This window comes from Schistocerca serialis, chromosome 2 (genome assembly GCF_023864345.2).
Source record: "Schistocerca serialis cubense isolate TAMUIC-IGC-003099 chromosome 2, iqSchSeri2.2, whole genome shotgun sequence".
In the NCBI taxonomy this organism is placed as follows: Eukaryota; Metazoa; Arthropoda; class Insecta; order Orthoptera; family Acrididae; genus Schistocerca; species Schistocerca serialis.
Window position 1 is genome coordinate 256,467,778 of NC_064639.1, and position 14,576 is coordinate 256,482,353.

Genomic DNA, 14,576 nt, shown 5'->3' on the forward strand with positions numbered 1-14,576 from the left:
CGTCTCCTACCTTCCAAACTTCACAGAACCTCTCCTGCGAACCTTACAGAACTAGCACTCCTGGAAGAAAGGATATGGCGGAGACATGGCTTAGCCACAGCCTGGGGGTTGTTTCTAGAATGAAATTTTCACTCTACAGCGGACTGTGAGCTGTTATGAAACTTCATATCAGCGCACACTCCGCTGTAGAGTACTAGTTCTGCAAGGTTCGCAGGAGAGCTTCTGTGAAGTTTGAAAGGTAGAAGACGAGAGAGCACCTCCTAAAAGAGCATCTTCACCGGATGCTAGAAGATGTTCCTCTGCAGACTGGGAGGATGAACCTGTGGTACCAACTTGATGGCTGTCCAGCTCATAGTTCACGAAGTACTACAGTATGTCTTCACGAACTGCTTCCAAATCGTTGGATTGGATGCAGAGGACCTGTACCTTCGCCGGCCCGTTCTCCGGATTTGACGCCTGTAGGCTTTTTTCTGTGGAGAAACAGGAAAGACGCCGTCCGCAAGAACATATAGTACCAACTACACCCGATAACATGCCACGACGTTTTACTGCAGCCTGCCCGGACATCTCCGCCAAAATGCTAGCACGTGTGCAGCTGTCGTTCCGTACCTGAATGAAAGCATGTATTGCCGTTGCCGTTGGTCATTTTGAACGCAATCTGTGATGGTCAATTGTCTCTTTACTGGTCAGAACCCAAATAACTAGTGTATGGGCTTACGTTGTTCTCTAATGTGTGCTACCACAGGTACTGTGCAAGTGTCGGGAACTTTTCAGAATACGATATCTCGGAAACCACTCCCACTATAATCCTGCAACAAACACCACTGACATTCTAATTTACCATACTTCTAGTTCATTAAAGTCAGTAGACATTGTTCCGTCTAAAAAAAGTGTATGTTTGCACAAAAATATACTTTCTAAGTATTATTACAATCTGTGTATTGGCTAACGATAGGAGTCCCCGACTACCAATCCATTCTGTGAAAACCGCACATCAATATCACTTTCCATTTCCACGATATCTGCGGTGCCAATTTTAGGTTAAAAAAAGTGGTTCAAATGGCTCTGAGCACTATGGGACTCAACTGCTGAGGTCATTAGTCCCCTAGAACTTAGAACTAGTTAAACCTAACTAACCTAAGGACATCACAAACATCCATGCCCGAGGCAGGATTCGAACCTGCGGTCTTGCGGTTCCAGACTGCAGCGCCTTTAACCGCACGGCCACTTCCAATTTTAGGTGTTTCGCCCTGTATAAGTAAAACTGTCAACACTTTTCGCCGCTACGCTACTGCAACCAGTCGTGTCGTGTATCTCAGCTCTAAGATAGAGGTACCAGACCCTCCCCTCTTGCCCTTTCCCAACGTGGTGACATCAGAACTCCCCGCCACACAGATAGCGGCACAACGCGTTTCATACTGTACTGCAAAGGATATTCAAGCCACGGAGGTACATGTAAGTAGAAGAGCGCCGGACGAAGTCACCCGACACGAAAAGGTTGATGCTTATCCACTCTTCCAAGTAACTGTAGCAGTGATAACGGATTTAGAAACTTCCCTTTCGGTTTAATCCGCAATGCAGAGCGATTCATTGCATAGAGTTTGTACGAATTTAGCGAGCGGTTTTAACCTACAGTCGTTGCGGTAATCGTAGTAGAGAAGGCATTACAGAAGTGTTCTGTTGTGTTGTTGTGGTCTTCAGACTGATTTGATGCAGCCCTCCATGATACTCACCGATTGAGGTGGCACACTGGACTCGCATTCGGGAAGACAACGGTTCTAACCCGCGCCTGGTCATCCCGATTTAAGTTTTCCGTGATTTCGCTAATCGCTCCAGTCATATGTCGGGACGGTTCCTTTCAAAAGGCACGGCCGATTTCCTACCCCATCCTTGACACCACCTGAGCTTGCGCTCCGTCTCTAATGACCTCGATGTCGACGGGACGTTAAACCTAATCTTCATTCCTTCCACGCTACTCTTTCCTTTACAGCCTTTTCATCGAATAATATTGCAACCTACATTCTTCCTAGTTTGATTACTGCATTCACCTCTCCGTCTCCCTCTACCATTTCCCCCCTCCCACACACTTCCCTCCAGTACTGAAACGGTGATCCCTTGATGGGCCTTCTTCTAGTCAGGTTGTGCCAAAATTTCTCTTCTCCCCACTTCTATTCAGTACCCACACATTAGTTACATGATATACCCTCCTATTCTTCAGCATACTTCTGTAGCACAAGATTCCATAACTTCTATTCTCTTCTTGACTAAACTGTTAATCGTCAATATCCACTTCCGTACATGGCTACATTCCATACTAATACTTTCAGAAAAGACTTCCTAGCACTTAAATCTATATTCCATGTTAACAAATTTCTATTCTCCAGGAACGCTTTTCTTGCCAATGCCAATCTACATTTTATATTCTCTCTACTTCGGCCATCAGTCGGCCGGTGTGGCCGTGCGGTTCTAGGCGCTTCCGTCTGGAACCGCGTGACCGCTACGGTCACAGGTTCGAATCCTGCCTCGGGCATGGATGTGTGTGATGTCCTTAGGTTATTTAGGTTTAACTAGTTCTAAGTTCTACGGGACTGATGACCTCAGATGTTAAGTCCCATAGTGCTCAGAGCCATTTGAACCATTTTTGAACTTCGGCCATCATCAGTTATTTTGCTGCGCACATAACAAAACTTATCTACTACTTTAAGTGTCTCGTTTCCTAATCTAAGTCCCTCAGCTTTGCCTGATTTAATTCGAGTACTTTTCATTAACCTTGTCTTTCTTTTATAGATGGTCATCTTATACCCTCCTTTCAAGAAACCGTCCATTCCCTTCAAACGCTCTTCAAAGTCGTTTCCTTTCTCTGATAGAATTTTAATTTCTAAAATTTTAGGTGTCGGAAGCCACCTCTTCAACAATACAACGCCGTCTCACTCCCCCGCCACAAAAATTTGTATTTTTGTAAAATTGTGAGAAAACATATTTTACAAAATATTGTTCTCAAATTCAGGCCTCTGAAACATATTTTCTTATAATCAGAACAATAAAACGGAAGATTTAATATACGGGTGACGTTTACCCCTCACAACTTTGGCACAATTATCAATTTATCTTGGTTATGGTGTTGATCTCTTAGATTGCTGGCAGTCGGAAACAGTGGACACGAAGGTTACTGATATGTGCCGATCACAATTCCGGAACGAAGCTCAGCTTACCTTGGGTTACTGTACACACACGCACACACACACGCACGCACACACACACACACACACACACACACACACACACGCACACTACCTCGCCTACTGCCCTTGCCCATTGCATCACGTCGCTTGCCAATTGTCACATTCACTGATGAGTGCCGTTCCGGCGCGTTACGACCGAAATTAAGTCTTGCATTACACACTGAGGTGTGTCCTGGGATAGCGATTTGCACAGAAACAGAATGCGGTAGTACCGTGTACACAAAGTATAAAAGGGCAGTGCATTGACGGGGCTGTCAGCTCCACTCAGGTGATTCATGTCAAAAGGTTTCCAACGTGATTGTGTCCGTACGTCAGGATAAACAGAGTTTGAAAGACGAATGTTAGTTGGAGCTAGAAACATGGGACATATCGGAAAACGTTAGGGAATCCTGTATTCAGCGATCCATAGTGCCAAGAGCGTGCTGAGAATACCAAATTGTAGCCATTACCCATCACCATGGATAACGCAGTGTCCGACGACCTTCGTAAGAGCATAGCATTTGCGTAGAGTTGTAAGTGCTAACAGAGAAGCAACATAACATGAAATAACCACAGAAATCAATGTGAGACGTACGACGAACCTATCGTTTAGGGCCGGCCGGGGTGGCCGTGCGGTTTTAGGCACTACAGTTTGGAAAGGCGCGATCGCTACTGTCGCAGGTTCGAATCCTGCCTCGGGCATGGATGTGTGTGTTGTCCTTAGGTTAGTTAGGTTTAAGTAGTTCTAAGTCCTAGAGGACTGATGACCTCAGAAGTTGTCCCATAGTGCTCAGAGCCATTTGAACCATTTATCTTTTAGGACAATGCGCTGAAAATTGGTGTTAATGGGCTATGGCAGCAGACGACCGACATGAGTGCCTTTGCTAATACACTACTGGCCATTAACATTGCTACAGCACGAAGATGACGTGCTACAGACGCGAAATTTGACCCAAAGGAAGAAGATGCTGTGATATGCAAATGATTAGCTTTTCAGTGCATTACACAAGGCTGGCGCCGGTGGCGACACATACAACGTGCTGACATGAGGAAAGTTTCCAACAGATTTCTTATACACAAACAGCAGTTGACCGGCATTACCTGGTGAAACGTTGTTGCGATACCTCGTGTAAGGAGGAGAAATGCGTACCATCACGTTTCCGACTTTGGTAGAGGTCAGATTGTAGCCTATCGCGATTGCTGTTTATCGTATCGCGACATTGCTGCTCGCGTTGGTCGAGATCCAATGACTGTTAGCAGAATATGGACTCGGTGGGTTCAGGAGGGTAATACGGAGCGCCGTGCTGGATCCCAACGGCCTCGTATCACTAGTAGTCGAGAAGACAGGCATCTTATCCGCATGGCTGTAACGGTACGTGCAGGCACGTCTCGATCTCTGAGTCAACAGATGGGGACGTTTGCAAGACAACAAACATCTGCACGAACAGTTCGACGACGTTTGTAGCAGCATGGACTATCAGCTCGCAAAACCATGGCTGCGGTTACCCTTGACGCTGCATCACAGACAGGAGCGCCTGCGATGGTGTACTCAACGACGTACCAGGGTGCACGAATGGCAAAACGTCATTTTTTCGGATGAATCCAGGTTCTGTTTACAGCATCATGATGGTCGCTTCCGCGTTTGGCGACATCGCGGTGAACGCACATTGGAAGCGTGTATTCGTCATCGCCATACTGGCTTATCACCCGGCGTGATGGTATGGAGTGCCATTGGTTACACGTCTCGGTCACGTCTTGTTCGCATTGACAGCACTTTGAACAGTGGACGTTACATTTCAGATGTGTTACGACCCGTGGCTCTACCCTTCATTCGACCCCTGCGAAACCCTACATTTCAGCAGGATAACGCACGACCGCATGTTGCAGGTCCTGTACGGGCCTTTCTGGATACAGAAAATGTTCGACTGCTGCCCTGGCCAGCACATTCTCCAGATCTCTCACCGATTGAAAACGTCTGGTCAATGGTGGCCGAGCAACTGGCTCGTCACAATACGCCAGTCACTACTCTTGATGAACTGTGGTATCGTGTTGAAGCTGCATGGGCAGCTGTAGCTGTACACGCCATCCAAGCTCTGTTTGACTCAATGCCCAGGCGTATCAAGGCCGTTATTATGGCCAGAGATGGTTGTTCTGGGTACTGATTTTTCAGTATCTATGCACCCAAATTACGTGAAAATGTAATCACATATCAGTTTTAGTATAATATATTTGTCCAATGAATACCCGTTTATCATCTGCATTTCTTCTTGGTGTAGAGACCGAGCGAGATGGCGCAGTGGTTAGCACACTGGACTCGCATTCGGGAGGACGACGGTTCAATTCCGTCTCCAGCCATCCTGATTTAGGTTTTCCGTGATTTCCCTAAATCGTTTCAGGCAAATGCCGGGATGGTTCCTTTGAAAGGGCACGGCCGATTTCCTTCCCCATCCTTCCCTAACCCGAGCTTGTGCTCCGTCTCTAATGACCTCGTTGTCGACGGGACGTTAAAAAACACTAACCTAACCTAACCTCTTGCTGTAGCAATTTTAATGGCTTGTAGTGTAGAACGAGATAGTCTGCAACACTTCTCTTGGGTTCGTGAGCATATTGATTGGACCATAGCCGACTGAAAAACCGTGGACTGGTCAGATGAATCCCGATTTCAGTTGGTAGGAGCTGGTAGTAGGGTTCAACTGTGGCGCAGACTCCACGAAGCCATGGACTCAAGTTGTCAACAAGGCAACTCTGTTTACATGGAAAGGACTGGGTCCTTCAGTCCAACTGAACAGATCACTGAATACAAATGGTTACGTTCGGCTACTTGGAGGCCACGTGCAGCCATTGATGGACTTCATGTTCGAAAACAATGATGGAATTTTTATGGAAGACAATGCGCCATGTCACCGGGTCATAACTGTGCACGTGTTTGAAGAACATTCTGGACAATTCGAGCAAATGATTTGGCCACCCAGATCACCCGAGATAAATCCCACCGAACATTTATGGGACACAATCGAAAGTTATTTCTTGCTCAAAATCCTGCACTGGCAACACTTTCGTAATTGTGGACGCCTATAGAGGCAGCATGGCTCAATAATATTGTAGGGGACTTCCAACGACTTGTTGAGTCCATGCCACGTCGAGTTCCTGCACCACGCTGAGCAAAAGGAGGTACTACAGGATAGTAGGAGCTATCACAGGACTTTCATCACCTCAGTGTGTAATGTTAATTACAACTAAAATAGATAAGTCCTCTCTGGTCTGTCAGCTTACTGTTCATTGTAAATATTGGAGATGACCAGTTTTAGAATTATCTCTGAAGCCAGTGTGGTTTATATGCTTGCCTCTAGTCTGACCCATCGGAAATATGGATCGCTATTAAACAGAGATATGAAGATATTTAAATAATTTCACCTTTTCTTTTATGGCGTACTACTTATGCTGCACCTGTTTGCTAGTTCTCAGTTTTGCCTCGTGCTGATATTGCTTGTGCATGTGCATCTTTCTTTCCACATACTACAAGAGCGCATAAACCATGACATTAACAAAGAGACTGGCTTTTCCGGATACTTTTTAACCTTCTACGCAGTCAACGCTTATGCAGGACCTGTATGTTGCCCATCTGAGCTCGTCTTAACTAACGTACATGGGCAATAACACATAAATGTCAATAACAACTACTTCCTAATCCTCCAGGAAGAATTAATTCTTTCATAAATCTCTGATTTTCAGCTTAACCTAGAGATGGCACCAAAATATAAGTTAACTTACTTCCCCATAATGGGTCTGGCCGAGCCCATACGTTTTCTTCTATCCTATGGCAAGACTGAATTTGAAGATGTACGATGTGAGATGGAGAAGTGGCCATCAATGAAAGAATGTAAGTAAAAACATTTGTCTTTAAGCGTTTTGGATTAATAAATTTCATCTCTTCTACCATTTGGTGCAGAATGAGGGAAGTAAATGATCTTTAAAGATACTGATAACAAGTGATTTGTATGTGAGGTAGAGGGCGCTACATACAGAGGAGCAAGGTGAGGCTGGGTATCCAGCAGTGTCTTATGCTAAATTCAATAAGATCAGACATTGCATAGTAGTAGTAGTAGTAGTAGTAGTAGTAGTAGTAGTCGATAGAGTAATATATAATACTTCAACAATTTATCATAGAAATTAGATTCCTAATCGTTAACATAGAAATAAGTTGAGATATTACACAGAGATTATACTGAAAGACACAGTAACAAGAATGTTGTACTTTGTATTTATGCCTCGTATGTTCTTCTATAGAGTATTTTGACTTAAATTCATTTGAAGGTACTTGATAAAGAAATCACAAGAAGGAACTACAGCTATTTGGAACAACTGCACGTTTACTTTTGTAACACACACCAGTTCAATTTCTCAGCAACAGAGGTATGCGATACAACCACATACAAGATTTTTTTTTTTTTTTGTCGGAGACATTTTATATATTTTTATTTTGTTTACATGAGCACATACACTTACGAGCCGAAACATTATGACCCCGTGCTTAATTTCGTGTTGTTCCCCCTTCGGAACGAAATACTGTTGCAGTTCTGTGTGGCACGGATTCGACGAATCTCTGATAGGCTTCTGGAGGAATCTGACTCCAGTTGTCCACGCACAGGTAACGCAGCTCTCGTAAACTACGGGCTGGTAGTTTGTTGGCGCGGAGATAGTGCTGAATGTTGTCCCAGATGTGTCCTATTGTGTTCACGTCAGGTGAATTTGATGGTCAAGACGTGAACGTGAGTTCACCGTCGTGCTCGTCAGACCGTTGTAGCACAATTCTGGCCCAGTGACACGGTCAGTAATCTTGCTGGAAGATTCCATCACGGGGGACATCAATCACGAAGAGATGCAGGTGGGCCCGCATCTCGTGGTCGTGCGATAGCGTTCTCGCTTCCCACGCCCGAGTTCCCGGCTTCGATTCCCGGCGGGGTCAGGGATTTTCTCTGCCTCGTGATGGCTGGGTGTTGTGTGCTGTCCTTAGGTTAGTTAGGTTTAAGTAGTTCTAAGTTCTAGGGAACTGATGACCATAGATGTTAAGTCCCATAGTGCTCAGAGCCATTTGAACCATTAGATGCAGGTGGTCCGCAATAATGTTCACGTAGTCCACAACTGTCATGGAGCCTTTGATTACTATCACAGTTCCCATGGAGACCCAGGAGAACGTCCCCCACAACTAGTGTTGCCAGGTATCTGGCTCTTTAAGCTCGTGCCCGGTCAAATATTTACAAGTCCGGCCTGCCCGACTTTTGTTAGGCTTTTTAGTGATGAAGCAGAGAATGCAAAACGAAGGCCCATTCCAAGCTAATGGCGTATGAGCAAGGTACGATAAAAGGTGGAATAAATGAGATTTTCCATAAGGATATATGGATGTATCAATAAATGCTGTTCTTATGTCTGTGTCCTACGTTTTTTATTGGTTTGGTCTACTAAGTACCACATGAACCAACTTACGTGTTCTTTCTTCTCTCTTTTCTTTCTTTTTCATTAATATTTTCCTTGTTTCCCTATGTTTTTCTCTTCTTTCTTCTGTCCATATCGCACCTGTCTTTTCTTTGTTTTCTCCTGGAAGCCCTTGAAAACTTTTACTTTTGCTCTGAATCTTTCTTTTTCTCCTGTTTCTTCCTCCATTATTTCCATTTCCCTCGGGTCTACTTTAACTTCTTTTATCCCCGTCATTGATGTTTTGGGGTTTCTGTCAAAGAAGTTAAAAATTCTTTTTGCTATCCTGTTTTCATCTGGTCTTTTAGATGTCCATAGAATGCAACTCTTCTCTTCTTTAGCGTGTCTGACATTCGCTCTATTTTTTCATAAACTTCTTAATTTCCATTTTCCATTGTACCAAGAGCAGGCATTGTCTACAGGAGTAGCGACTTTTAAAATTACGTTTTCGAAATCAGGCACAAGTCACACTTTGTATTTTTTATTGCGACCGGTTTCGTAAGTTAAAATACTATGGTACAGTGAAATTAATCTTTAGAGCCGTCAGCCAAGAATAAAGGCAATCTTTACTGCTGCCAGCCAACTTTAAAAGTAAGTCAGCACACTGGAAGAAGAATATGTACTTTACGTAATGTCAATGTAAGTTTTCCATATTGTCTCAATTTGTATCTTTTACAGTGTATATTCTGATGATGCTCTTGTCCATTTGAAGAGCAAAACCGGACTTCATAAAAAATACAAAGTACGACTTGTAGCTGTTTTCGAAAACTTAGTTTCCCATTCTCACATTTTGGTCCCTAGATTTTCCTGGTTATTTTCCTTTCCTTCTTTTCTATTTCACCTGACTGTTTGGCTGTATTTAACGAAAGGCATTCTGATGAAAAATGGCATTCTGTTTTAATGACAGTATTGTAGATTCGAAGTTTTGCATTTATGCAAATAGATTTCTTGTTATACAGGTTTTTTGGTAGTTGAAAAGTCACCTCCGGTTTCTTTGCCCTTGCTAGGTTAGCTTCTTTGTCTAAAGCATTTGCTTGCATTATTTCACCTAGATATTTAAATTTTGTAGCCTGTTTATTCCACCATGATCCGGTTTGGTATATTTCGGTGCCTCCTTTACATCTTTCATGTACTCTGTTTTTTCAAAAGATATATGTAGGCTTTCTTTTGAAGCTAACTGTTGTAGGAGATTTATCCGCATTGTTGCATCTACTATAGATTCAGCAAATATTTCTGGATAATCTGCAAAAGCCAGACAATCAAAACTCAGATTACCCCCTTTGCTCCCAATTGTGATTCTTTTAATTAGTTTTTATTGTTTAATGCAAACTTTTAGTTTATTTTCTCTTAAGCTTATCTTAGAAAGAACACCGAGCAATTAAGGCGACTGGGAATTTAGTTGGCGTCATAATTGCTAAATTGTAAGACTGTTTACCGATTGCTTTTTAGTTTAAACAAGTTTACGGTTGATCTCGCCAAAAACTGTAATTGATAGTTAATTACGATTGAAAATAACCAAATGCCTATATCTGTATTTAAAATAGGTATTACAGCTTTTAGGGCAAAGTGTCCGGCTAAATATAAGGCAGTCTATTTTCGGACCTGGCAACCCTTACCCACAGCATACCTCCGTCCGCGCTGTCCTGCGTCCATGCCACTGTGCATACTTTCGAGCAGACGTTCGACTTGATGATGCCGTATCTGGACCTACCTGTTTTAACGAGAAACATGATTCGTCCGAACAGACGGCACGTTTCCACAGGATCCACGGTCCAGTCTCGAACATCTCGTGTGCAGTCGTAATTGATTGTGTCATAGGCTCAGTTTAGGATCATATAGGAATCGTCCACTGTGGAGTTATATGTTCAAAAATATGCACCGAATGGTGTGCTGCGAAACACTCGTGCCTGCACCAGCATTGTATTCTGTCGTCACATCTGTCGCAGATCGCTGCCTGTCCTGGTTTACAGAGTGGGAAAGCCTTCAGCCTCCACTTTTTGGGGTGAGGTCTCTTTGTCCAACAGCTAGTGGACTACTCGTTTCGCCATCCTTCACTCACTTTCCACGGATGTTCACTACAATAGCATACAAACAGCCGACCAATTTCGCCGTTATCGAGATGCTCGTTCCCAAGAAGTTGGGTTTTTACAATCTGCCCTTTTCCAAAGTCGATTATCTCAGTTGATTTCCCATTGTCGCTAGAATGATCCCCCATTCGTCTCTTTGCTCAGCGTCTATACTTTCCTTACATCGTCACGTGATCACAACGTCGTCATGCGGGCCTTCAGTCCCACGTTGGGTAATGGTGATAACGTTTTGGCTCGTGACTGTAAGTCTTAGACATTGAGACTGCAACCATTTACTGCAGTTGTCAGCATTTTTCTAATGTATAACGATTCTGACTATAGCCATTTTGTATGTGGTGTCTGTTCTTTTGGACATGTCAGAAAGAACAATCCCACATGTATAATTAAGGCTAGGACGGCAATGATCCCTTCTGTGCAGATGCACACCAAGTTCGAAATCTTAAGGAAATCGGCGAAATTCCGCGAGTAATGACGATAATTGGCAAGGAGCACTACAACAGTAGTTTGTGGATAAGTTGGGAATTTGAGTCTGATGGGAAGCATGCTAGGGTAGCCCGTACAGTTGCGATGATCACTGTGTCCGGATAGCGCAGTAGTCGGCGCATCTTCCTAGTAAGCAGGAGGTCTGGCGTCGAATCCCGATCTACTACCAATTTTCAACTTCACCCATTGATTTAAATCAGTAAAAACTGGCAGCTAATGTCTTTAATTCCTTTGTGTCTAGAGACATTGAGGTCTCAGCCAAGAAAAATGTATGGTTTGATTTCCACTGTTCACACGTACACATGAGAATTTTCTTTTCTAAGAATACCGATACTAAAGAAAAACTGTAACACTCACTTACCTTTAGTTGATAATTATACTATATTCAGATATAATTTTGATATACAACAAACAAGAACTGTTATTGTATTTTTTGGATTACAAAATAAATCTGCAGCTTACATCCACTAATTTATTTTTCTCCCTTTTATCAAGCAACGCCCTTTGGGCAGCTTCCAGTTCTTGAAATCGACGGGAAGAAGACGTGGCAGTCTCACGCTATATGTCGTTACTTAGGCAAGCAAATGGGCTTGGCTGGAGCTAATGACTGGGAAGATCTCCAGATTGACATGGCTGCTGATACAATATCAGACATAAGAATGAGTAAGTTAAATTTTTTCCTGTGCCAAATATTCTGTATTTTTTAATTTGCTTTTCACTATAGCGATGTGGAAAATCCTGGGTGTAACAGAAACAATGAAATGAATAAAGACCTTCGCTGACACTGCAGTGGATATATTGTTGATGAGTGAATAAAGACGAACAAGAAGTTGAACACCATGGATCAGTTTCTGAAGTATCGTACTTTAAATTACCTAAAGACATACATTTGTCCAAAATTGTACTAAACAGCTGAGCAGATATTTTGAAAAAGAAATATGACATAAATGAGACGATTTTAAGTGAAAATATCCTTCTTGTTATTAATAAGGACGTATAATTTTTATACCAGTTTACTAATTTTTAAGTTAAAAATCCCAAAGATTCTGTCCACGCGTTACTTTTAATGTTTACTTCTGTTTGTAGAAATGGTAAGTCATGCACATGAGACTGACGAAACATTAAAGCAAAAGAAGAAAGCAGCAGTCATAAATGAAAGTCTACCATTTTTGTTGCCAAGACTAGATCAAATGGTGAAGGAAAATGGAGGTTATCTTGCAAATGGCAAGGTAAGCCAAACACACAGGAATATATGAACTACTGATACTTATGGAAGCTGAGATATATGTTCTTAAATAATGTAGTTGCCTGCCGATGGGTACTGTTATAAAATGTAACGACGAAAGTTATTTTACTCGACAGTTCAGTCACAAACAGTTGAATTAATTATTCGCACAGGAAACGGTAAGGTTTTTGTAGCATGATTCAGATTATTTTATCACTCTTATCTGCTTTCATACCATGATATGATTGAGGGAAATACTGATCCTAAGTTGACAATATATATTATTGTTCACAAACGCATCACACAAGAAATATAAAATTCTGCAGTGCACTTTGTATGTTTTCAGAATTGTTGTAAATTTAAATTGTGTGGCCTGCCTTGTTACACATCACCTCTCTACATAGTGTTAAGAAATGAGAATCTTTTTGTTTGAAGTTTGAAGATTAATGCGAAGTCCTTGCTTTCAGCTTTCATGGGCAGACCTCTATTTTGTAGCACTGATCGACTACCTCAGGGGCATTATTGGATTTGATATAACAAAAGATTATTCAAACCTTGCTGTGCTCAAAAAGACCGTACTTGAAATACCAGCTATTAAACAGTGGGTTGCGAAGAGACCAAAAACTGAAAAGTGAATTTAGTAGCGTGTTAAATACATGTAATGTTAGAAATCTGAATTGATCTACATTTAAATATTCATTATATGTTGTTAGAACTGTGGTACACCTTTGTGACTGCAAAAAGATGTAAAAAAAATTCCTGTAAAAGATCATACAACAATACCTTTCCATTTACAAGACTCAATCAGAACAGTAACATTGGAGATAGTTCAGCTACATGTGTTTTATTTGCCAATGTGTGGAATTGTTTTGGTGGATTCGCAAATTAATTTCTTGCCAGACATGCAAAACGCTGAAGTAATGTTGATGAAAATTTTGTAATTATGTTTCCTATATATGTGTTTTCTCATGTGTGCTGCACTATGTGCTGTTGTGTTGACGCATTTTAAAACATGACACCCAGAATAATTTTATGTAAATTGATTAGTCCTGGGAGATCTGTCAAGTGCACGCACAATTTATGGTCATATCACAGAGAGATCGTGGTGTGGAGTACAAGTATCTACTTGTTAAAAATGTGCATACGAGTGTACATTAGTCAAAAATACTTTCCATGAAATGTAAACTAGTCTCCTCCATTTCATCAGTGAGCAAGGATCTTTTAATTTTCATGGATAAAAGTACATTACTGTGAGCAAATATTCTCTAGAATTTAGTAATGAAACTTACATTATGCATAATCTTGGACCAAAACAGATATTTAAATTGAAGAAATTGCATAATTTCTGAAAGATATTTTTTAAAGGAATTCTATATTAAAGCATACCACACATTCAGTTCTGAACAAAATTATTTTTAAAAATACGAGAATTTTCCATATATTCATTTTCTGCGTTGATCATTCTACAGCGTTTCTGTTTCTGGGAGGATTGTTCAATAAAAAGACCGAGAGCTGCTTATAAGACCTTTGTTGCTCATTCTACTGCATTTTAAGCAAAATCCTCCCCAAAGTAGTCCCCTCCACTGGCAACACTAGGTTCCCAACATTTCTTCCACTTTTGGAAGACTTCTGAGAAACCACTTTCTGGGATGGTATGCAGGTCTCTTGTTGCATTGTGCTGAACCTCCTCTGTGGTTTGGAAACGAAGTTTTTTCAACGTGGACTGACGTTTGGGAACCGGAAAAAGTCTGCTGAAGCTAGGTCTGGAGAATAAGGTGGGTAGGCTACAATAGGAGTCTCACGTTGTGCCATATAACGCGGGCAAGGAGCAACGCGTGAGCCAGTGCATTGTCACGGCACATCATCCAAGTCTGGTCTTTCCACAATTCAGACTTCTTCCTGCACACAACATCCCTCCGATGTGCTAAAATCCCTTAGTACTCTTCCTTGTTTACTATATGACAAGGTGTAACAAACATCTGATCCAAAATTTCTTTGCAGAAAAAAAACCGAATACAACCAACCATACAAACTCACCCTGGTGTTTGACTGACTCATGCATACTGTTTCCTAACAAGAAGACCCTTT

At 42.0% G+C, this 14,576-nt stretch overlaps 1 protein-coding gene across 1 annotated transcript; it reads left to right on the top strand.

Annotated features, from left to right (window-relative positions):
• The first annotated feature begins 6,958 nt into the window (after window positions 1-6,958).
• On the top strand, window positions 6,959-13,123 carry LOC126455507 (glutathione S-transferase-like). The gene is made up of 4 exons (XM_050091258.1): window positions 6,959-7,101; window positions 11,759-11,926; window positions 12,350-12,492; window positions 12,956-13,123. The coding sequence occupies exons 1-4, from the start codon at window positions 6,966-6,968 to the stop codon at window positions 13,121-13,123; spliced, it is 615 nt and encodes a 204-aa protein (XP_049947215.1). The 5' UTR covers window positions 6,959-6,965.
• Window positions 13,124-14,576: the final 1,453 nt, after the last annotated feature.

Bases quoted from the DNA above. Each gene is read 5' to 3' on its own strand.
- LOC126455507 (XM_050091258.1), top strand. From the start codon at position 6,966: ATGGCACCAAAATATAAGTTAACTTACTTCCCCATAATGGGTCTGGCC. The intron at 7,102-11,758 runs GTAAGTAAAAAC...CCTTTTATCAAG, and splicing joins GTGGCCATCAATGAAAGAAT to CAACGCCCTTTGGGCAGCTT. The intron at 12,493-12,955 runs GTAAGCCAAACA...CCTTGCTTTCAG, and splicing joins GTTATCTTGCAAATGGCAAG to CTTTCATGGGCAGACCTCTA.